The sequence below is a fragment of the Fusarium odoratissimum genome (assembly GCF_000260195.1).
Source record: "Fusarium odoratissimum NRRL 54006 unplaced genomic scaffold supercont1.30, whole genome shotgun sequence".
Classification (NCBI taxonomy): domain Eukaryota; kingdom Fungi; phylum Ascomycota; class Sordariomycetes; order Hypocreales; family Nectriaceae; genus Fusarium; species Fusarium odoratissimum.
In genome coordinates this window covers 2,406-23,774 of record NW_022158714.1, presented here as the reverse complement: position 1 = coordinate 23,774, position 21,369 = coordinate 2,406, and the positions used below count along the sequence as shown (strand labels likewise).

General features: G+C 50.2%; 5 protein-coding genes across 13 annotated transcripts; 3 read left to right on the top strand and 2 right to left on the bottom strand.

Moving 5' to 3' along the window:
- The first annotated feature begins 36 nt into the window (after positions 1-36).
- FOIG_12962 (uncharacterized protein) lies at positions 37-5,620 on the top strand. Of its 7 annotated transcripts, XM_031213966.1 has the most exons (5): positions 141-968; positions 1,206-1,825; positions 2,294-4,373; positions 4,424-4,918; positions 4,968-5,620. In XM_031213966.1, exons 2-5 carry the CDS (start codon positions 1,412-1,414, stop codon positions 5,402-5,404), a joined length of 3,426 nt encoding a protein of 1,141 aa, XP_031056114.1. In that variant the 5' UTR covers positions 141-968; positions 1,206-1,411; the 3' UTR covers positions 5,405-5,620. The 7 variants fall into 7 exon arrangements, with proteins under 7 accessions (XP_031056113.1, XP_031056115.1, XP_031056118.1 ...); XM_031213965.1 differs by having other exon boundaries at positions 37-1,825; XM_031213967.1 differs by having other exon boundaries at positions 37-1,825; positions 4,424-5,613.
- Positions 5,621-5,850: 230 nt separating this feature from the next.
- Positions 5,851-6,603, top strand: FOIG_12961 (uncharacterized protein). The gene is made up of 3 exons (XM_031213964.1): positions 5,851-6,137; positions 6,245-6,342; positions 6,398-6,603. Exons 1-3 carry the CDS (start codon positions 6,082-6,084, stop codon positions 6,496-6,498), a joined length of 255 nt encoding a protein of 84 aa, XP_031056112.1. The 5' UTR covers positions 5,851-6,081; the 3' UTR covers positions 6,499-6,603.
- A 739-nt stretch (positions 6,604-7,342) lies between these two features.
- On the top strand, positions 7,343-11,207 carry FOIG_12960 (uncharacterized protein). The gene is made up of 2 exons (XM_031213963.1): positions 7,343-10,589; positions 10,647-11,207. Exons 1-2 carry the CDS (start codon positions 7,461-7,463, stop codon positions 11,013-11,015), a joined length of 3,498 nt encoding a protein of 1,165 aa, XP_031056111.1. The 5' UTR covers positions 7,343-7,460; the 3' UTR covers positions 11,016-11,207.
- Positions 10,661-13,357, bottom strand: FOIG_12959 (NAD-dependent aldehyde dehydrogenase). 2 transcript variants are annotated; one of them, XM_031213961.1, is made up of 2 exons: positions 13,128-13,357; positions 10,661-13,065 (listed from the first exon to the last, which is right to left on the bottom strand). In XM_031213961.1, the coding sequence occupies exons 1-2, from the start codon at positions 13,214-13,216 to the stop codon at positions 11,298-11,300; spliced, it is 1,857 nt and encodes a 618-aa protein (XP_031056109.1). In that variant the 5' UTR covers positions 13,217-13,357; the 3' UTR covers positions 10,661-11,297. The 2 variants fall into 2 exon arrangements, with proteins under 2 accessions (XP_031056109.1, XP_031056110.1); XM_031213962.1 differs by having other exon boundaries at positions 11,092-13,083.
- A 216-nt stretch (positions 13,358-13,573) lies between these two features.
- Positions 13,574-19,415, bottom strand: FOIG_12958 (phospholipid-translocating ATPase). Of its 2 annotated transcripts, XM_031213959.1 has the most exons (3): positions 18,545-19,415; positions 15,288-18,487; positions 13,574-15,238 (listed from the first exon to the last, which is right to left on the bottom strand). In XM_031213959.1, exons 1-3 carry the CDS (start codon positions 19,001-19,003, stop codon positions 14,329-14,331), a joined length of 4,569 nt encoding a protein of 1,522 aa, XP_031056107.1. In that variant the 5' UTR covers positions 19,004-19,415; the 3' UTR covers positions 13,574-14,328. The 2 variants fall into 2 exon arrangements, with proteins under 2 accessions (XP_031056107.1, XP_031056108.1); XM_031213960.1 differs by lacking the exon at positions 13,574-15,238 and having other exon boundaries at positions 15,244-18,487.
- Between the last annotated feature and the right edge of the window lie 1,954 nt (positions 19,416-21,369).

Here is a 21,369-nt window from a genome sequence, read left to right as displayed (position 1 = left end):
CCGTTTATTCACCTTGAAAGGCTTATTTATACCTTGTCTTGTCTTGTGACTTTTTGCTTTACAATGCCAGGCCTTTGCCGAAGCGGCGAATTCTCCCTGGTTCGCTTCTCGCAACGGCGGTTTCGAAACACGTCGTCTTACTCCCTCCACTTTTATACATTGGCTTCCGCCAGAGAGGCCCACAAACTCCCGCAACTTCCAGCATCAGGATTCTCGAGTTTGAGGCTAAAAAGGCCTCCCTCCGGATGACAGGAAATGAACCCTGGTTACGTACAGTGCTGCCATTCTACGACAACATCGACCGTAGCAGTTCATATACCTACCTTGTTACATAATGAACTCTATCGTCGGGTCTTGACGCACATCACAAGGGCTAAGTATAACTTTCTTAGCATGTTTCCCATGTAACACACACTAGTGAGTCTAATTTGATGTTTGCCAACATTCGTACGGCAGACAAGCTCTGGCATGATTGATAGATTGCGTCCACCTTCTCTTGCAAGGATCAATGCTTGCCCACGTATGCCGGGGGCCTTTGAAACTTCTGTTCTAATCATTGGGTATTCCGCACTCCGCTGCTCTGTAAGACTGGAGCGTACAGGACTGTACCATACAGTATGTATATAGACCGGGTCCTGGGTGCTATGCCGGCTTCCATATTGGATTCGGACCTGTATCTACTCACATCGATTCGAATCGCAGATCTTCCGTTTTACCCATATTACCCAGGTACAAACAGCAATCCACGATCGTCCAGGTTGGTTCAAGGCCCACGCTTCCAAGGCCTCCTGGATATCCACGCGTGGGGACAGCTGCATGTTGCACGAACAAGAAAAGAAGCGGACACAAGAGAGACTCGGGAGAGAGGGGATTATATCTGCTGCATGGGATTGTGCACCAATGACCTGAGACAGCCGTTGAACTCCTGGAAAGGGAAAGCATTGTGTGCTTAGCATATTCATACGTACGTACGTGGATCAACCAACAAAGACCTATATTTGTATAGCAATACGGATGCAATGACAGCAATGGCTCCATTCTGTTCTCCGCCGAGTCATCCTTTTGAACCTCGAGTCCCCTTTCGTATTCCAATACAAATGCCTGGGGAGTTGTTGAAAGCTGGATGTTCTGGTGCCAGTTCAGACCGCAGTCCAACAACCCACGCAACGCAGACAAAGGAGCACCTAACTGACTGACGGCGGCAGTAGTTAGGGAAACCCATCAAACAAGAAGCTGTTGCTTTATAGCCTGTCTCCTTTATCCGGAGTGGGCTTGATGGTGCTTGTATCCAGGTCGACCTGCCCACGATCAACAAGATCAATCTGATCCTTCGGCGGCGGATGCCCGCATTGCATCGATACTAACTGTTCTTACATGGAAGACCTGCGATCCATCGCAACGAGATCGCAGTATGCCATTGAGCAAACCAAGGCCGTCTCCACGGCCATCTGTCACGAGCAGTTTCAACGACACCACCAACAAATCAGGGCCAAAATTGACTGCTGAGAATAAGGATGCGCCATCGCAAAAGCGACATGAACGGCAAAAGTCCCGGGCACTACTACTACCCCAGGGCGGCGCCACATTAAATACAACTACAGCCACCACCAGCATAATACCGACCAAATCTCCAATTGCTGATGGAGATGTTCCAAACGAAAACGATGAGAACGATCTCATTGACGATTCTGGTGCCATTGGTGCATCTGCATCAACCGGGGGTCGTTTTACAAGGCCAGACTATCTACTCCATGGTTTACTTGCACGAGCGAGGAACCGTGTAAAAGATCGAACTGGGCGAGACAAGGAAAAGGGCAACGGAGATGTAAGTCAAGATTTTGATAAGTTATTTACTGGAATTATTCCTGATGAGACACCCACCATCTCCTTCATAACTGTATGTCATCCCTGATCAAAGCGCATTCTGGGAGACAATGGAAGATCAGACCACTGCTCAGCCCAGCTCAGCCCAGCCAACCACTGTCGCGTGCTAGGGCGATCTTCTCTCTCTCAGGTCATGCGATTGCCGTTCAGGGCCCTGAATTGGCCCCTCAATGGGCTCAGTTCGGGGGCGCCTTTGACCGATGGTATTATCCGGCTTAGAGATGTCATGATGGTCCAATGTCCGGTCATTCATGTCAATTGACTCGGTGACTTTTTTTCCTTTTTAGCACTATATTTTAGTTCCTTGTGACCCTGTCTGTTCCCTCAATTGCTTCCCTCCCCCTCTGTACTGTACTGTACTGTACTGCACTTCTGTCTCAGAACTAATTGCTCCCTTCGCTACAAACAGACAACATCAACTGTTACAAGTCCAGCTAAAGCCTTCTCTTCCTCCCCGCATTCTCCTCCGCCACGCGCCGCTCCTCCCGACCGAGGCTTCCGTCGTAAAGCCCCACCTCGAGCTTCTACAGGCAGATCTCAAGGGACTAAGACGCCTTCATCGTCACAGTCGCCGTCACACTCACCACCACGGGCTCTCACTTCCCCGCGTTCACCACCAGATCAGAACAAGCCTCTTCCTCCTCCACCTCCTCTGCCGAACTCGGGTGCCTTGTCCGACAAGGAAAATGCCACTTCTCCTCCGTCCAAGCCCGTCTTGAAGCTGAATAGAATCATGTCTACTCTTACCGACTCAGAGATCGAGAAGCTCTTCTCTGGAGCCCCTCAGTACTTTGCCCGTAGCGAGGGCCACTGTTCTGGCGCCCCTAATCCCAGCGTCGCATTCCCCTTTGATGAGGCATTGGAGATTCGCGACCTCACTGATCATGTCCAAATTGAAGATAGAGCTTGGAGTGGTCTTACAGCATGGCCTCATCTAACTCGAGATCTCAATCAGGATGCCGCTGCCCGGGCACAGGCCGTTGACTCTCGCAAGGCCCATTTCTTCATCCGCTGTCGGGAACGTCCCAACATGTTGAGCATGCAAGGTCTAGAGAAGGGTACCATGGGCTTCTCAGCTGCCCTCGAACTCGCCGTTGGCGATGCCCTCGAAGAAGAGCAATTCGGCTTTGACAGCGTTGGTAAAAAGGCCCATGCCATTGTGGAGGCACGTGAGCGCATGCTTTCCTCTCTGGGCTACCTGCGTCGTCTCCCTGAGACAGAGCTGCTGGATCGTCTCAAGCGAAACGCCGAGCTATACCGGGTCAATGATCTTCGAAAGAAAACTTCCGTCCAGACTTATCAGGATCTCTTTCACACTTTCATGCGGCCATGCAATTCCGTTGTCGATAAACGCGACCACTATAGCTTGACCAACCAGATTAATGCCTTGATCAAGTGTCTTGGCACCGCCAATGTTTGGTTTGACTTCACCCATGTCGAATGGAGGATCAGATTGGGTCAGATTCTTTGGGGAGGTGAAGACAATGATGAACTTGAGGATACTTCTTCCATCCACGACGCTAGTAGTGCCGGCGAACGGGCCGAGGAGAAGTATTGGCTTCTCATGCAGATTCTTGTTGCCACCGAACTCCTCATTCGATTAGATGCTATCACCGAGGGTGAAGAATATGGAGTCGAAGCTTTCCGACCTGTAGATGTTGTTCACTTCGAAAGAGCCGCCACTCCCATGGTCAAGTGGTCGCTTCATCTTGCCAGGAGCTGGCTCGACAATATCGAGATTGAGAAAATCAAAGAGGATCCACCAAGCGACGCTTCCGAGACAAAGGGAACAGCTACTCCTCCGCCTGCGACCGGCTGGCTAGGCGCCCTCTTCAGTAAATTTATCGTCCGTCAACATCATGAAGACAAGACGACAGCAAGCCATACCTATACTATTAAAGGCCGCAACCCACAACAGCAGGTAGATGGGCTTACTCATTTTGCGAAGAAGCTACTCTGGCCCAACATCGACACATACGAGGGACTTATCGCGAAGAACGCTCGTCAATCGATTATTAATTCTGTGCCTAAGCCTGCACCTACGAATGCCTCTGAGAGATCATCAAAGTCTTCCGAGTCGAATGGATCTAAGCGGGGACTTTACTTTGGTGCCTGGGATCGTCCTGGTAGTCAGAAGGACAAGACTCGACCACAGCGACGAAAGCTTGCAGCGGCGCTTCACCCCTCCGGATGGCTTTCGAAATCATATATCTATGGTCTGGTACTCCCTGGAGATGGCATGTGCCATTTCCTGATGGCCACGCTTCTCGAAAACGATAGCAAAGCCATGGAGCGTTTGGGTTCGTTCGCTAACCTCTGTGGAGGTTTCGTCTATTCTGGCAAGAGCTTTTGGAGCACGTCATGCATCGTAGGCCGAGTTATTGCGGCAGGTCAGGGATCAGCCGAATGTATGGGATGGGTTTCCAGCGACATTCTACCCCTGGGCATAGATGAAGGTTGGGTCAACATTGAAGTAGAAGAAGTGGCTGGTAAGTTGTTATGTATCGGATGAGATGGGCATTAAGCTTACAGACAGCAGAGGACAAGGCGCATCTGGGCAAGAAAGCGAGACTTTGGGCAAAGAAGCGAGTTGAACGAGAATCATCCATCCTCGGAGATGCCGATGAATATTCTGTGTTCCCTGCCGACTTTATAATTCCCCATGAGAACAACTACTCTACGCCGCCACCGTTGATCAGCGTTACTTTACGGTCGCTTGAGCTTCTTTCTCCGGCCAACTCAATTCAGTCCACGCCCTTCACCAAGCTGACACCCCCTGCGAGTGTGAGCAACAAGGAACCCGAGTTGTTGTCATTCCCAGCCAATGTCAACTTTGCTGTGTCGATTGACGGATTTACGGCTGAGAACTTGTCATTCTCCCTGTCCTATGACATTAACTTTGTTACGGCACACCCATGCTCGCCGTCTCATCGCGTTCGATTTGTTAAGTCGCCATCAAGTCCGACAATCCAGCAGATCGATGTGTCTGGGTCTGACACATTTGGGCAAGGTTCTCGACCTGCTCACAGAACAGGTAAGACCAAACGGTTTCTGGTCCATGTCTCGCAGCTAACTCTGGTCAGGCCATCCCTTACACAAATATTATAATTACACTGTTATTCATATTTCGGAGCTTCTAAAGCGGCAGCATGCTCCCCTTTCGGAGCTTCTGGCTGTTCCTCAAACTCACCGGCGTTCACCTTCGCGTATGGGTAGCGAACGAGTGCTTGTTATTGACTGTATCACCAACTTGTCCGAGGTTCCTCAATCTCCCACGATTGAGAGACTTACCTCAAAGTATAATATTGTTCAGCGAAGAGGTAGTTTTCCTGCTGCGGAACAGATGCATTTCGAGTCCAGAAAACGGCAGTTTGGCTCCGACATGGAAATCCTGGTTCGTGCTCTTTGCGCCCAAAAGGGCTGGAACGCCATCATCAGTCGACGAAAGCGAGGATGCCTGGCTTGTGCTATTCGTGAAGCTGGCGCATTACAGTGGAAGGTTATCATTAGGGTGGAGTAGGAAAGGCTCGCCTATGTTGTAGCGAGCGTATGGTTTGGCGTTTATGTCGTGGGAGTATGCTGTGTTTGTGAAATGGGTACAAGGTTAAGTTTTTGTCTTGGGTTGGGTTGTCATGATACATGTCTAGTACGCTGCTGATGACCTGGGAGGATACCCGTTATGTATATATACACGAAAGAGATGTCTGAATTCATCCATTCTAATGTCTGCCCCGGGGTAACGCGGCTGGTGAAGGGCTTCTATAATGTGAATATTCATGTTCTACTGTTGATGACTGATTCTTCGATCGTAGGCAGAGAATGTAATGATATGCCTGTTGTATAAGAAGCCATTTCCTATTTAGGTAGGTCATGTCTACGCCACGCTACCCCACTCAAGGAAGCGCCACAACTCAAGCCTCCCCCGAGACGACAGGTCGCGCGACCTAAGAGGTAATTGCGACAACCATTGAACAACCGTCACTCCTCCTCATTCACAGCAGCAAATATGTCGCCTACCAAGGACCCCAGAAGAGTTGACCTAAGTACGTTTACCCTCCAACTTTAAGTATCAGTCAATCGCCCTGCGCACGAAGCACAATTCGATCATCACGATTGCGGCTTGAAGCTAACTGCGTGACAGTCGTCCCTTACCAAGAGCCCAAGGGCTCAGGTGACTCGACTGATCTCTCCTCAACGATGTCTACTACCCTGCCAATGGCTGCTATGTTTACGCGCAACAAGATGGTTGGATGGTACGTTTGCCAAACGAGCTTTGAGGATGCAGCGATGTGGCGCGATGCGATGCGAATCGAAGCGAGATATGATATGCGGCCGGGTCGCTAACAAGACTTGGTAATAGGGCGTCAGTTGTCTTCTCTATCCAGAGCTGGCTCGGCGAGAGCGAGGACTCGAAGAAGAACTCCACCACTCCTGGATACTTCTCCGTTGGCATGTCCAGTAAGACCACCCCTTTATCATTCGAGAATCGAGAATACGTTTTAACGGGACGCAGTTATGGCCCTTGCTGTTACTTACCTCCCTATGTTCCTCCCTCCCGTCGGTGGTAAGCAGGCCTCTGGTACCGAGGCCCCTGCTCCTGTCCCTCTGGCATAGTAAGCAAAGAGGCCGGGCTGTATATAACGGGAGGACTTGTGGAAGAGGAAAACCACCTTTAATTATTGCTGAGCGTTATCATTTCAAGGTTCCAAATTGCTCCGTACTCTGGGGGGGAGGGGGGGAATTGATGGACAGGATATCTGTATTATGAGTTCTTGTAAGAATGAACGAGCTTTCAAGTCTAAAGAGTTCTGCATCCTTCACCCCATTCTCACGAACTATGAAAAGCTGATATCGTTCAACATAACGTGATTGTCGATGATTTAATACTATCCAGGAGTGAACAAGGGTTAAAAGTGCGCGTATTGGTCTTGATAGAAGCGCAACTATCATCACCAGGGCTGTTTGTAGTCAATGGTTTATTTTATTGCCTATACCTTCAAGGCCTTTCTTTCACAAATCTCAAGACAATGACATTAAGTCTCAGGTGAACAAGACGTGAGTAAATGGTTAGACAATGCTTTCATGTTGATAGATCCCGGGCACGCTGTGAAGAGCACTTAATAAAGATTATGACTGTGTTACGGACTCAAATTCTATGAGAGTGAGGTTTCAGACTGTAAGACGTTAAGGATGGCTCATTATTGGTGGATGTTACTGATGACTTCAAAGCTTGAGATCAGACTTGCATAAAATACATAAGATCATTTATGAACAGGGTCCAATGACAGTACAGGTAGAAGGGGACCTTCAGTACCGCGGGGTTACCTGTTTCACAGTGCTTTACGCGGGCCACGTATAGAGGGGTTATGCGCTAGTGACATAAATATCAGAGATACCGTTCACCAAAACTTGGACTGCTGAAGACTCATTATTATGGCACCCTCAATCCGTTGCTGGGGCAATTCATTATGTCATTTTTGGACGATAAACGATACGCTCATGCAAAGTCCCTTGTACTCAACGGCTTCACCAAACTGCACATACCCTCACGACGACACTCACCGCCCGGCGTATGAATGAAGTACCCTGACGACCTTTCAAACCGGTCGCCTAATAAACATATCAATAAACCAAAGCCCGGTGGTCGTTTTGCATTTAAACCACAAACGACCCTCTCATCAAAACAACAACCTGACTTCTCCAAACTTGCCCCACGCCAAACGCATTCCAAGACACGTCTCAGTGATTCTACTGCTCTTCGAGACCTCGACGCCATGGTCAACGAACGGGCGCCTCCCAAGGTGCCTCTAAACTCCATCACTCTGAATGGGGAGAATACGTCCCGCGAGTTGTCTCCCGACGATGATATCACTGCCCTTGTCCGTGGTATGAGCTCGCTCAAAGGCAAAGTTCGGGGAGATATGAACGACCCCTTTAATTCCGCCGGCGCAACCAACACACCCACATTCGGTCATCCTACCAAGATGATGTCCTCTCGTAAGCAGAGAGCAGACCCTTTCATACGGCAGAAGACACGACCGGAACACCACCTCGATAGCCGAAGCAGCAACAGCAACAACGGTGCTAGAATCACAGGCCCTCGAGGTCCGGTATACCAGGATCGAAGACCACCACCAATGCCCATGTTCAGCTCAGGTGCACCCTCTGCACCACCAGTTGCATCCTCATATGCGCCCCCAAGACATTACGGCGAGGAGACTTTCTACACAGATCCTGCCAAGGCGAGTGCTGATCTGAAGGCATTGCTTGAGGGTGGCATGGAGGAGGGCGAGGAGGAGGGTGGAGAACAGAGCCAAGCTGATGGCGAAAAGAAATCAGAAGATCCAAAAGATCCCAAAGACGGCACAGTGGATGGCCTCAAGGTCAAGCTACTACCGCACCAGGTCGAAGGAGTTGAGTGGATGCGAGGACGAGAACTTGGCCCTGTAAAGCGAGGAAAGGTCCCCAAAGGAGGCATTCTCGCCGACGACATGGGTCTCGGAAAGACTCTTCAGACCATTTCACTCATCCTCACCAACCAGAAACCAGCTAAGGACGCCCCTGGATGGAAGAAACACTTTGAGAAGATCGAAAAGACAACCCTGGTGGTGGCGCCACTTGCTTTGATTCGACAATGGGAACACGAAATTAATGATAAAGTGGAAAAGACCCATGGCCTCAAAGTCTGCGTACATCATGGACCGAATCGTACGAAGCGATTTAAGGAGCTCGCTCTCTACGATGTTGTAATCACAACTTATCAAATCCTGGTTTCTGAACATGGCAATTCCTCAGATGCCGAGAATGGATTGAAAGCGGGATGCTTTGGCTTGCACTGGTGGCGAGTCGTTCTCGACGAAGCCCATACAGTCAAGAATCGCAATGCTAAGGCTACCAAGGCTTGCTACGCCCTAAACTCCGAATACCGATGGTGCTTGTCTGGTACACCTATGCAGAACAACCTCGATGAACTCCAGTCCCTCGTCAAATTTCTCCGCATTCGACCCTACGACGATCTCAAGGAGTGGAAGGAGCATATTGATCTACCCCTGAAGAATGGCCGCGGTCACATCGCCATTCGCAGACTACACAGTCTTCTCCGATGCTTTATGAAGCGAAGAACCAAAGAAATCCTCAAGGAAGCTGGCGCGCTTAACCCTGGTGGTAAGCCTTCCGCCGAGGGTGAGGGGTCCTCAACAGGCTTCAAGGTCACCGAACGAAAGGTTGTTACTATATCGACTGCATTGTCACTTGCAGAGCGCAAGTTCTACGATCGATTAGCTGCTCGAGCAGACCGAAGTATCGAGCGGATGATGCAAGGCAGAGTCAACTATGCCAACGCTTTGACTCTGCTGCTCCGCCTACGCCAGGCCTGTAATCATCCCAAGCTGGTTGAGGGCAAGCTGGAGAAGGACAAAGACGCAATGTCGACAGACGCTACCCAGAAGACCCAGGATACGGACATTGATGCCATGGCTGACATGTTCGCCGGTATGGGCATCGTTTCTAAGGACTGTAATATTTGTGGGCGAGGCTTGAGTGCCGAGGACAACAAGTCAGGCAAAGACATCTGCTCCGACTGCCAGGATGACCTAGCATACTTTAACAACCATGTAAGGCCAGAGCGGTCAGAGCGACCCAAGAAGTCCAAGAAGCCCAAGGATAAGAGCAAGAAGAAGGACAAGGAGAAGGAAATAGTTGACGAAAAGGTCATTGACAGGCAAATTGTTGAGGTTGACGATGGTGATGAAGATGACGACGAGTCCCCTAAGAAGGCCTCGGGGCGACCTCGCCACCAAAACACGGTAGTTGACAGTGATGACGAGGATGCAGAGTCCCCAAAGAAGACAGCTCGCCAGCCTCGGAATCGCAACGCCATCGTTGACAGCGATGATGAGGAAGAAGAGGCCGAAGGCTCATGGCTTGTACCCGAGGATCAGCAGGGCTCCATACATCTAGGAAAGGCTGGTGGCGAAGAAGATGAGAATGCTGAGGGCGGAGGCGACTGGATTGGCTCCGATGACTCAGAAGACGAAGAGAGCAAGGTTGAAGACAAGAGTAACTTGAGCAGCTTTATTGAAAACGACGAAAGCAAAGCAGACGCGGCTTCTGACTCTGATGACTCCTTGGCATCATTGACAGATATCACAAAGCGCATGGCTGCCCAGACGCTGGACGATGGGCCATCTCATGCAGCTGACACCACAAATGCAGGCACAGATGCTGATACTACGGCCGCCGATACCACCGCTGCTGATACGACAGCTGTTTCTCGATCATCAGCCTCAGATTCGGGATCTGACTCTGGCTCTGATTCTGACTCTAATGAATCAGATGTCTCGTCTGAAGAAGACGACAGCATTTTCTATCCATCCCGCGATCCCAACTCCCCTCAAGTTCTTGCTTCTTCCAAGATTCGAGAGCTCATCAAGATTCTTCAGGGTGAAGTCAAGGAACACAAGTTCATTGTCTTCTCTCAGTTCACTTCTATGCTTGATCTCGTTGAGCCCTTCTTCCGCAAGGAACGATTCCGCTTTGTCCGTTACGATGGCAGCATGAAGAACGATCAGCGCGAAGAAAGTCTACGAAAGTTAAGAGGCGATCCTGAGACCCGCATCCTGCTGTGTAGTTTGAAGTGCGGTAGTTTAGGACTCAACCTCACGGCAGCGACCCGAGTTGTCATCCTCGAGCCCTTCTGGAACCCAGTATGTTCTCCTATCCTTAATCCCCTTTACATATCACGATGCTAACTTCTTTGCTAGTTTGTTGAAGAACAGGCCATTGATCGTGTCCATCGTCTGACCCAGACAGTCGACGTAATTATCTACAAGCTCACAGTCGCTCAGACTGTCGAGGAGCGTATCCTCGAGCTGCAGGAGAAGAAGCGCGAGCTGGCCGAGCAGGCTATCGAGGGTGGCATGCGTAAGGAGGCTCTCAAGCTCGGCATCAATGAGATCATCAACCTCTTCAAGCCAGGATCTTCGGAGAACCCAGTTGTTATTGGCGCTGATCCCTCCGCTGTCGGCAACGAGAGCTTCAATGGCAACGAGCGTAGATCTGCGGCTTCATCTCAGAGACGGCCAGGGCGGCCTAGAAAGGAAGAGAGTGAAGTGTATGGTCGACGATGGTGAAGCAATTGCTTGCAGTAGACATTAACGATGAGATGGTCATGGTTGGAAAAGGTGTTCAAGAAGGCTCAGGATTTATGACATGGCGCAATGAATTATTCTTGTTTTGGCATTAACGATACTGTTTATTATCTACGTTTTTTAATCAACTGATCTGCTCATAGCTCATGAGAATTATGTTCATCCTGTGCCGTATTGCACTCCAGCCAAGACATGCATGTCCTGGCCTGGCACCCTGCATGTGTCTTCAGTCTTTTCATCTCTTCCGATCTCTATAGCTCCCATCTACATGTTTGTGAGAATATTGCCGAGACCCTTGAGCTTTCTCAAGGGAGCTCCATAGCCTAGCTCCACAACACCGTGTGTGAACTTCCAGCTATCGGGCTGGCTCTTGATAGGGTACTGCACTGGGGGAGGGATACCAGTTCGGATGCCCAGCCAGCCGAAGCGATCCTCACAAATGGCTTTCATGTTGCAGAGTCCGCGTAGACCCTCTTCGCCCGCAAAGCGGCCGTAACCAGAGCCACCAACACCACCAAAGGGCAACTGGACGGCGTAGTAGACGGCGAAGTCATTGACAGCGACCATGCCGGCGCGGAGGCCCTTGACGATGGGCTGCAAGTTGGGATCACGCTCAGAACCGTGAACAGAGGCACCGAGGCCAAAGTTGGGAGCGTTGGCGATGGCGAGGATATCTTCAGGGGAAGACGACTTGGCGCGGAGGAGAGTAAGAACAGGAGCGAAGCACTCATTTTGTGCAATACGCATGTCAGGGGTAACGTCGGCAAGGAAAGTTGGCTGGAAATAGTGGCCAGTGGGATATTCAGGATGGTTATAGCGTTTGCCACCAGCAAGGAGACGGGCTCCTTGGGCGACAGCCTCAGCGATGAGTTCCTCAAGGCGGTCAAAGGAGGCGTCAGAGATCATGGCGCCGACATCGGCCTCAGGGCCCAGACGTAAGGCATTAACACGAGGAGCAAGCATTTCGACAAGCTTATCATGGATTGCACGAGGAGCGATGACTCTCTCGATACCAATACAGTTCTGGCCAGCAGCTTGGAAGGTTCCACGGAGAATGACTTCGGTGATGCGCTTGAGGTCCCGAGAAGCAGAATCGAGAACAATGAAGGGATCCTTGCCACCAAGCTCTGCGACAACAGGAGTAAGGCTCTTGGCCGCGCTAGCAGCAACATGATGGGCGACAGACTGAGAACCGATGAAGGTGATGTGGCTGATACCAGGATGTGAAGTAAGATGCCCGGCGGTTTGAGGCCAGCACACGACTGTCTGAACAAGCTGAGGATCATGACCATGGGCAATGAGAGCGCCACGAGCGATGTTGGTAAAGTACTGGCTAGACCAAGCAGTCTGCTCAGAAACCTTGACAAGAATACCGTTACCAGAGAAGAGGGCGCTGATGACGGGACCGATGAAGTTGTGGAAGGGATAGTTCCAGCTGACAAGAGCAGCAACAACACCAAGAGGTTCATAGTGGACAGTGTTGCGCTTGTACATCATGAGAAAGTTGGTAGGACGACGAGACGGGCGCAGTGCAGCTTCACCATGGTCGAGAGTCCACTTGAGCTTCTCAGCTGTGACAAGAATCTCTCCCAACTGAGCATCCACCATAGTCTTTCCACTGTCCAAGCAAGCAATCTTGACAATGTCCTCAGCATTGTCGAGAACGTGCTGCAGCAGCGAGCGCAACACAGCACGGCGTTCCTCGAAGTTTGTCTCAGCCCATACCTTCTGCGCAGCCGCCGCGGCGACAACAGCTCGATCGATAGCAGCGGGTGTAGAAGGGTTGATTTGTCCTAAAAACTGGCCAGTAGCTGGTGCATAGCATTGAACGGCCGAGCTGCCAGAGACCCTGACTGAAGGGGCGTCAACGGTGGAGTAAGGCTCGGGGATCTTGGGCGCGGGGACGGTGAACTTGCGAGGACGACCGGTGGCTGCTTTGATAGAGGCTGTAGCGATAGCGTTTGTGAGGCGGAGAATTAGAGTTGCAACGACAATTGCAGCGACTGTCCCAACGGCAGAGACTATAGATTGCCTGTGAAGAGTGAATTAGCTTGTAGGTCAAGGTCAATGGCTCGTAGCTAAAGTATAACGTACGAGATGTTGTGCTCTGCAGCAAACTCATTGCACCTCCGCCAAGCGGTAAGGAGCAATGGTTCTTGATTCTCCATTGCAGATTCTGACATGATCGATTTGTCTTTTCCGCAGAACGCAGAGAAGCCTTTGACCGCAGAAATTGTACGTCCCCTTTATATCATGCGACAACTGGAGATGGTCCAAGTCGGATGATGGGTGTTATTTAAATAAAGTGGGAGTCTGAGGTCCCCTTCTTTGAATTGGATTTAGGTGGATAGGCAGGTACGTACCGTAGCTAGCTTCAGGGACTCTTCCTTCCACTCACTGTTCCTGCCAAGCCTTGACCGCCAAGGGAAACGACCCGCCGTATTCGTACTCGCCCTTAATGTGACTGTGAGGCTCATCAACTCGAACCATAAAGCAACGTAAGGCCACTACAGGGAATGAATGCCATATAAAGTCACCACCACCAGCATCAAGGGACCCGGACTTAATATTGAATTTGCATATCGTCTTATTGATTTTCGTCTCTGGTCTCCAAAAGGAGATGACAACCTGATTATATAACCGCTTCTTATTTACAGCATCGACACCGCTGTCTTCTCCCACTCATTCTTTCTTTCTTTCCTTCATGCTCGCTTTCTGACCTGTGACATCCTCCCCAGCATCAATCAACCGGTCTCCTCATCTCGCTATTCTCCCTCTCTTCGACAGCGCAATAATGAAATGTATCTTCGTCAGAGAATGGGTTTGCTGCTTTCCAGCTCTAAAGATGCTAAAAAGAAAAGTGTGAAACAACATGGGAGATGAAGGAAGACTAAAAGTGATAGTACCGAAGCCACCAAAGAATCAATTCATACAAAAAAAACAAAAACCCCTTTTGCATTTCCCCTTTATAACGCCCTGCGTGTGTAAAAGCAAACCTCCTAGCTCAATGCAGTTGAAGCATAGGGGGTATTATAAAATGAAATAATAAAAAAAAAACCAATTCGACCTCGTTGCTTTCGTTGCGTGCTAAAGCGCATGAGCATACAAAGACCGCGGAAAGCAACTCATAGATCGCTCATGCAGATCGTAAGTGCATCACTGGCCGTCTGAGGCCTGGGATATCAAAAGCAAGGAAAGGTCGAGAGAAACAAAACTCGGCAGCGGGTCCGCAGAGCCGTGTCGTCAGCAATAGTCGAGTTGAGCATAATGTACAGCGAGATTCAGAGAGCCGGAATTATATGTTGGCACTCTTAGTCAACGAAAGTCCTCTAAGTCGAGGGCGGAATCGACCTCCTTGCGATTGACTTGACTCGATCCTTGATAATCTCGCTGCTGATGTGAAGTCGTTGCTGGCTTCAAAGCTGGGTCTCACCCTGTCCATCGAGGCTCGCATACGGTCGTATGATGGTCGCGCTCGGTCAATCGATGGCCGGGCTTGCATTGGTACATCCAACGATATGCGATGCGCCGTGTAATTGGTCGAGTCGCTGCCATTTTGGCTGTGTTGATTGTATGTCGTGGTTCGTGTCGCTGTTGAGGGAGGGTAAATGGGTCGTAGATCCTCATCGACACTGCCATAGGCCACGTGCTTAGGCATCTTCTTTGACCTCCTTGAGCTCTTGGATGACTTGGACTTGTCACTCTTGGTGTCTGCAGTGAGAGGATCACTGGTCTCTTCAGCCTGGTAGAGATGTGCGAATTTACCCATTCGTTCCTGCTCACGAATGATATCAACATCGTAAGGCCAGTACACTTTCTGAAGAGCCTTGATGGCAAATCGTGGGAAGAGACAGATAACAGGTACAAGGAAGAAACATGCCCAGAAGGTTGCCTCTCCATATACCTGTGCAGCAGTACCATAGAAGAACGCCGACGAGGTGAAGGAAGTGTACACTCCAGTCCAGAAGAAAATGAATACATCAGAGATGACAACAATGAGCACCATCAGCCAATCCCAACGATAGGTGTTGATCAGAATGTACATGTTGATCGTGATGACGGCGGGGTGAGCAACGTAGGCGCCAAATCGAAGGCGGTCCTCTACGCCAAGACCATTGCCAGTCAAGAAGGTGCCAGGCATAAACAGAAGATACGGAATGAAGAAAACCATGATGGACTGATAAACACCATCAATCATGTAGAGCCTTTAGCCGAGTTAGCACAGAGCATCGATATCAAGGACAGTTTACTTACCAGAACTTGAGCTGGGTCCACTCCAGTCGCTCGATACCTCGTCGGTAGAGCTGAGGAACAGCCAACGATACCTTGTCAGACACGTCCTGATCCAGAACACCCATAATAGCGACAGGGACCGAAGTGAAGAAGAGGTTGAACATGAGAATGTACGTGTAGTCGAAGAGATAGGTCATATCCATATCACAATAGATCTCGTACCAGAAAATGGAGAAGGTCCAGACCATGTTCTTGTAAAAGAAATTGCTGATACTCTCTGCCAGACGGCGGTATGACCATCGACCATGGACGAGCACCAGTCTCTGAAGGAATCGGAATTGAGCAATAGCATAGTCAGAAGACATGGCCGCTTGACGGCCTTCAACACCAGCAATACCGACACCAACATCGGCTTCCTGAATCATGGCAACATCGTTGGCACCGTCGCCAATGGAAAGAGTCATGACATCGAGACCGTTCTTGACCATAGCCACAACGGCAGCCTTCTGTGCAGGACTGACTCGACAGCAGAGAACCGACTTGCACTGCTTGCAAAGCAGAAGAAACTTTTGCTTTAGGCGGTCGTTGAGTACCCATCGGAGTGTGAAACCATCGATGACAAGTCCGTGGGTTGGGGCAGGCGGTTCGTGGTTCTTCTTGGCAAGCGCGAGATCATGGTCGCTACCAGTAATACCAAAAGTCTGAAGGTTGTCGTCCAATAGTCTTTCTGCCATATCAAAGAAGGTCTCGTCAGTGATCTCGCCTGTCTCGTCCTCGTCGACCTTCAGGTGAATCAATTCCATGTCATTGTTGAGAAGGTTACAAGAGAAGCCGATATTAATAGCAGTCTCAACTTTGTCGCCAGTGAGAACCCAAAGCTTGATACCAGCATTACCCAAGAGAGCAATTGTGTCGGGAACTCCATCTTGCAACCGATCCTCGATGGCGGTACCACCAATAAGGTAGAGATCTTGTTCAATCAGCTCGGCCACGGATTCCAGCTTCTCTTCCCGCTCTTCGAGGGCAGAAGCAGCTGCATCGTGTTCTTTCTTCCAAGCTCGGTAGTCCTGCTCGGAAACTTCCTTGTGGGCAATGCAAAGTGTTCGAAGACCTTCGCGGGCAAACATTTCGAGATGCTCGGCAGTTGTCTTTCTGAGCTCCTTCTGTTCGCCTCGTTTAAGGCGAGAGTAGATGATACTATCTGCACCTTTGCAGAAGAGAACGATGCGGCCATCGGGCATCCGGACAATTGAGCTCATTCGCTTTCGACTAGAGTTGAATTCAAGAGTGTTGAGGATTTGATAATGTCGGTCCTGGCCCATAACGTTCAGATTGATGCCTTCACCAGAGCTTCCGAGAACAGTGAAACCCATATCACGAGCAGTAGCAACCAAGGCTTCTTCATCTGGCGATTGCGCCTTGAAAATCATTTTTGGTTTGTCACCATCAACCTTCTCAGCCATCACAGTATGACAGAGAGCCAGGGCGAGCATGAAATACTCATTGGCTGCCTGCTGCTCGGGGCCTGACTCGCCAGCGAGATCGGAAACAAAGTCAGGAGCAATGAATGTCAAAGCCTCGTCGTGAAGATATGGGTTGTCGTGGATTTTACGAAGACCAGCAAGCGCCCGAACCTTGGCGTCAGCAATCTCGGCGCGAGCCCTCTCTGCTTCCTTCTCAACATCGATGCCAAGTCGCTTCTGCATTCCTGCCTGAGCCTCCGTGTAAGCTTCTCCGTATGGCTGTCCATTGATCGTTGCCTTCTTGAACTCCATGACGTTTTGTGTGAGAGTACCGGTTTTGTCGGAAAAGATGTATTCGATTTGGCCAACATCGTCCGAAATGTTCCATGACTTGGGAATACATGGTTGATCGATCGGTTCGTAGTACATCTCCACATCGCTGTAAATAAAGATAGCCTGTAAAGTTCGTACAATTTCCAGCGTGATATAGAGCGAAATAGGGACCAAGTTCTGGAACAGAATAATGGCAGCCCAGAAAGTGATAAATCCGCTCATAGCTGGTTTGCCGCCAATGGATCCGAAGTCGAAGAAGTGAAGAGACGCATCTGTCTTTGCCCATGCGACACCGTTTATTATAGCGGCGAGCAAACACATGATAAGCAAGATACCGAAGTTACACACGACATTGAAGTTCATCTCTCGAGCAATGCGAGCACGCTTACTAGGAGTGATACCAGCGTTCATCATGATTTTGGTGTCATGTCCGGTATAAATTACTACACCAACAATCCACTCGGTATTCCGGAGGTTGCATCCACGTAGGAGGAGGTTGTCGATGGTGATAGGTTCCGTCATATCCTCGGGCTCGTCGTCGAGGTAGCCGGGGACATTTTGCTTCCACTTGATGGCACCGTTATACTTGTAGAGGTTTGGTTGCGGTCCCTCACTTTCAATCACAAACTCTGCACGTTCGCAGTCTCTAGCATGCTTTAGACCTCGGCCGCAACGTAAAGCCTGGCGGACTTTCAGGTTAGTTTCGCCGTCCAGATTCTTGGTTTCGACATAGCAGCCTCCATCAGGATCGGAGGTAGATAGAATGATGACATCAGCGGGCAATTCTTCGTCATTATATATACGAACGAAATCGCCAACGACGAGACTTTTCCAGGTATCCTTTTGAAATCGAGCACCGGATGGGGGATGGTTGTAGTTGATGATATCAGACTTCATCTGCGATAAGGCTGCTGCGCGCTTGGCATCTTGCTGGTCAGGCATCTCAAATTGTGCAGGTGTAGCCTGAGGTGAAGGCGATGGAACAGGGGTCATCTGAATATCCTCTCGGGCGGACATGAAGGACTCGCGACCGGTGAAAGGCGATGCAATGGACTGTCGCATGGACTGACGAGTTCGGTGTGTCTCGACTGAAGGCCGAGGCGCATCATCCTCCGCAGGGCCGGCCTTCCGCTTCGCCCTCTCCTCCTTCGCCTTCTTGGACCACAGAGATTGAGTTGCTCGCCAGATAGAACCGAAGAATTTTGAGTTGGCCTTCTTGAATTGACGCCACATGGAAACGTCGCCCTCCATAACATTGACGTTGTTCCAGTTTCGTAATCGGTGGACAGGAGCATTGTTGAGTTCGATGTCGAGAATAGTTCGTCGGTAATCTTCAATGGCATCCTTGATAGCAGTCACTGCAATAATGAAAATCAACGGAACGGCGTTGAGACCTGGATTGACACCACCAAAAATTGGAAAGATCTATTTCAAGGTTAAGGGTTACTCGCGAGGGTAAAGGGGGGCGGGTGGTCAACTTACGACCAGGATAACCAAGAACAAGAAAAATATATTAGCAACATTATGGAATTGAAACCACAAGTTTTTAGGAACGAATGATAGAGGCGTATATTTGGCTGTTCGGATTTTATTTCGCGTGAAGACTTGAGTGGGATGGCCGTTTTCATCCAAAAGCTCTTCAGGCAGGGGCTGGTTAAAGAACAAGGTGCGGTTCTCGTGATCCTCGTCCTCCTCACCACCATTCAGGTCTTCGGGGTTCGCTTGGGGCGGTTGGCCATCGTCACCGTGAGGGTCGGATCCGTCGGAGGGGGGGTTCTTCTCATTGGAACCTGTCTTCTTATGTCCCATACGTTCGAGTAGAGAATTGCGTTTGTTGTTGCTACTGTTGACGCTTTTTCTTTGTGTGGCCCATCGCGATCTTTGAGTAGCACTGAGGGCCTGCGGATCAAGGTGGCCGTCAGAGGTTGTTGTTGTGGTCATGATGAAGTCGCGGGCAAGCGCCCGATCGGCCCCTCGATGCCAGCCAGATTGGGGAAACTGAACGAGTCCAAGTAGGAGTCGAGAGAAGCGAGAGGCGTCTGATTAAGCGTATATGGTACAGAGTCGAAGTGAATGGAGCAGGTACAATTGAAGCAACACCAGCTGCTCGTCAAGAATTACTATTGGCGGCGGCGATGTGATAAACTCGAGTATGAAACGGCTTCGCCAGGACCGTTCGAAAATCGTCGAAACGGTAGAAGAAGGTGAACGTGGAGAGAGTAAAGGTAAGGTTGTTGATGGTGACGAGATGACGGGACTGACGAGAAGAACGGGCTGGCTGGAAGAAGGTACAAGGGGAATTGAATTGTGTAAGCAAAGGCAATAGAAAGAACGGGGCGGCAAGGGAAAAAAGCTACGGTGGACTTTGGAGAGACGAGAGACCCTCCCCGGGCCCCGTCCCGTCCGCCAGTTAAAGTGAGTGGCCGCCAGAGAGCCTGAGACTCTAGCACTCTGGGATAGCCATTTCTGGGCGGTACCCGCTCGAGACAACCGCTGGGACTCGCTGATGAGCGCTGCTGAAGGGAAATGGGCAATGGAAAGTGGGTGTCGGGGGCGTGGGTCGCAGGCTTCTTGTGGGTGGGTGTGCGTGGGGAGTCTTGATCCCGGCCCATCCGACGCACTCTTTCATCTGCCCGGAATGTACCCCCTAAGTACTCATGGATCTGCTCCTGCATACAGATTGGATCCTGTGGATGCTTGCATTGGATGGATTGGATTCTCACGATTGCGATGCGCTGTCTCGCATTGTGTACTAGCAGCTAAGCTTCTTTGCAGTGCTTACATACCTACCTTACCTTTACAGCCTTGACAAGGCGGTGTTGTCGCATTGCTGCTATACATTCAATGTCATTATCCATCCATTAAACCGCATCACGAACGGAGTGTCTTCTACTCATCGGGCTCCAGGCTTAGCACGGTACTTGTGGGCATCCGTCATACCTTACATACCGATTTAACTTAGCACTGTACTCCCTGGCTCCCGTCATGATAGTTTCTCAGCGGTAGGCAACGGTCAAATCCAATGGAACCTATGGATCTCCCGCCTCCCAGCGACCTGCAGAGTCCACTAACGCCGGCGCCACGGTTCTAACTGAAATCGTCGGGAATTTCGACTGTGTTATACTGCTCTCAGCAGTTAGGCGGTAGAACTATCTTGGTCTAACGTAACGTGAATAGATCAGTCATACCTCAGCCCTGGGAACACGGGCGGCTCCCTCGGGCTTTCAATGCGTGCGTCTCGCGGCGTGGTCGGCCGCTACATATCCCCGACACTCCTGTTTTTTTTTGTGACAGTTGGAGCTGGAGAGGACGGGAAACTCCAACAGAAGCTTGTCAGCCAGGGGTCTATTTACCTTAACACGACCACAACAACACAACAAACTGCGCTACAACAGTTTCTTGGTTAAAAAACATGCACTGAACACTTCCACTATATCTGCATCGTTCTAGAAACTCTTCGTGTCCTAGCTTTGAACAAATCACTCGGCCCTTTGCGAGCTTTGTTAATAGCTTGCTACGATCTATTGCTGCATACGCCTCCAGCTGGCATTTGCTGCCCCCTTGAAGCACCAGCCAACCCCTTGCAAAGGGGGAAACTTACAATAGGTTGCGCCTAAGATTTGCCAAGGATAATATCAAGTCAACCGCGACCCTGAATATCCGATGCGTGTTTTCTGTCAAGATTCGTTAGTCTCTTACGAACTATTGTGAGTTTTGAGGGCTTTGAGTACCTAACTTTAGGTATATGTCCATGGATGGAAGCTCCGGCTCCGTCGCCTCCGTGGATGGACTCCGCATACGGGCATTTCACCAATCCCTTCCGGCCGTGACCATTGTCATTGCAACCAAAGATGTCGATGGCGTGCATCTTAAAAATCAGATAAGCTTCTATTCGCTGCAGCCATCAAGACTAGCCCCCTAAGGGTCAGATATGGTGGCTATTCTTCGAGACCGTCATCAATGGTTTTTTGAATTCCCCTTGGATCATGTAAGCCGAAGGGCGGGGTTCCTTTGAGTACCACCCTCGATAAATTGTCGAATCTTTTTGATCCTCACCGCGTTGGCGACCCTGGACAATCGACCGTTGCCTGCTGCGGTAGTTCGACGGATGGCGGGTTCGTCTTCTTGATCTCGTACCTGTAAGTAGAAAATTGTGAGCGGTGACTGCACAAATCTCCTGACGAGGGGTCAGGGGATGGCTGCACAATACTGTACAAGCATAGTAGCCAGAACAGAAGATAGCAACTTGTCCAGGAACTAGCCATCCAAGCCATCGTAGGTAGCAGTTGCAATGTTTCAAGGCGGGA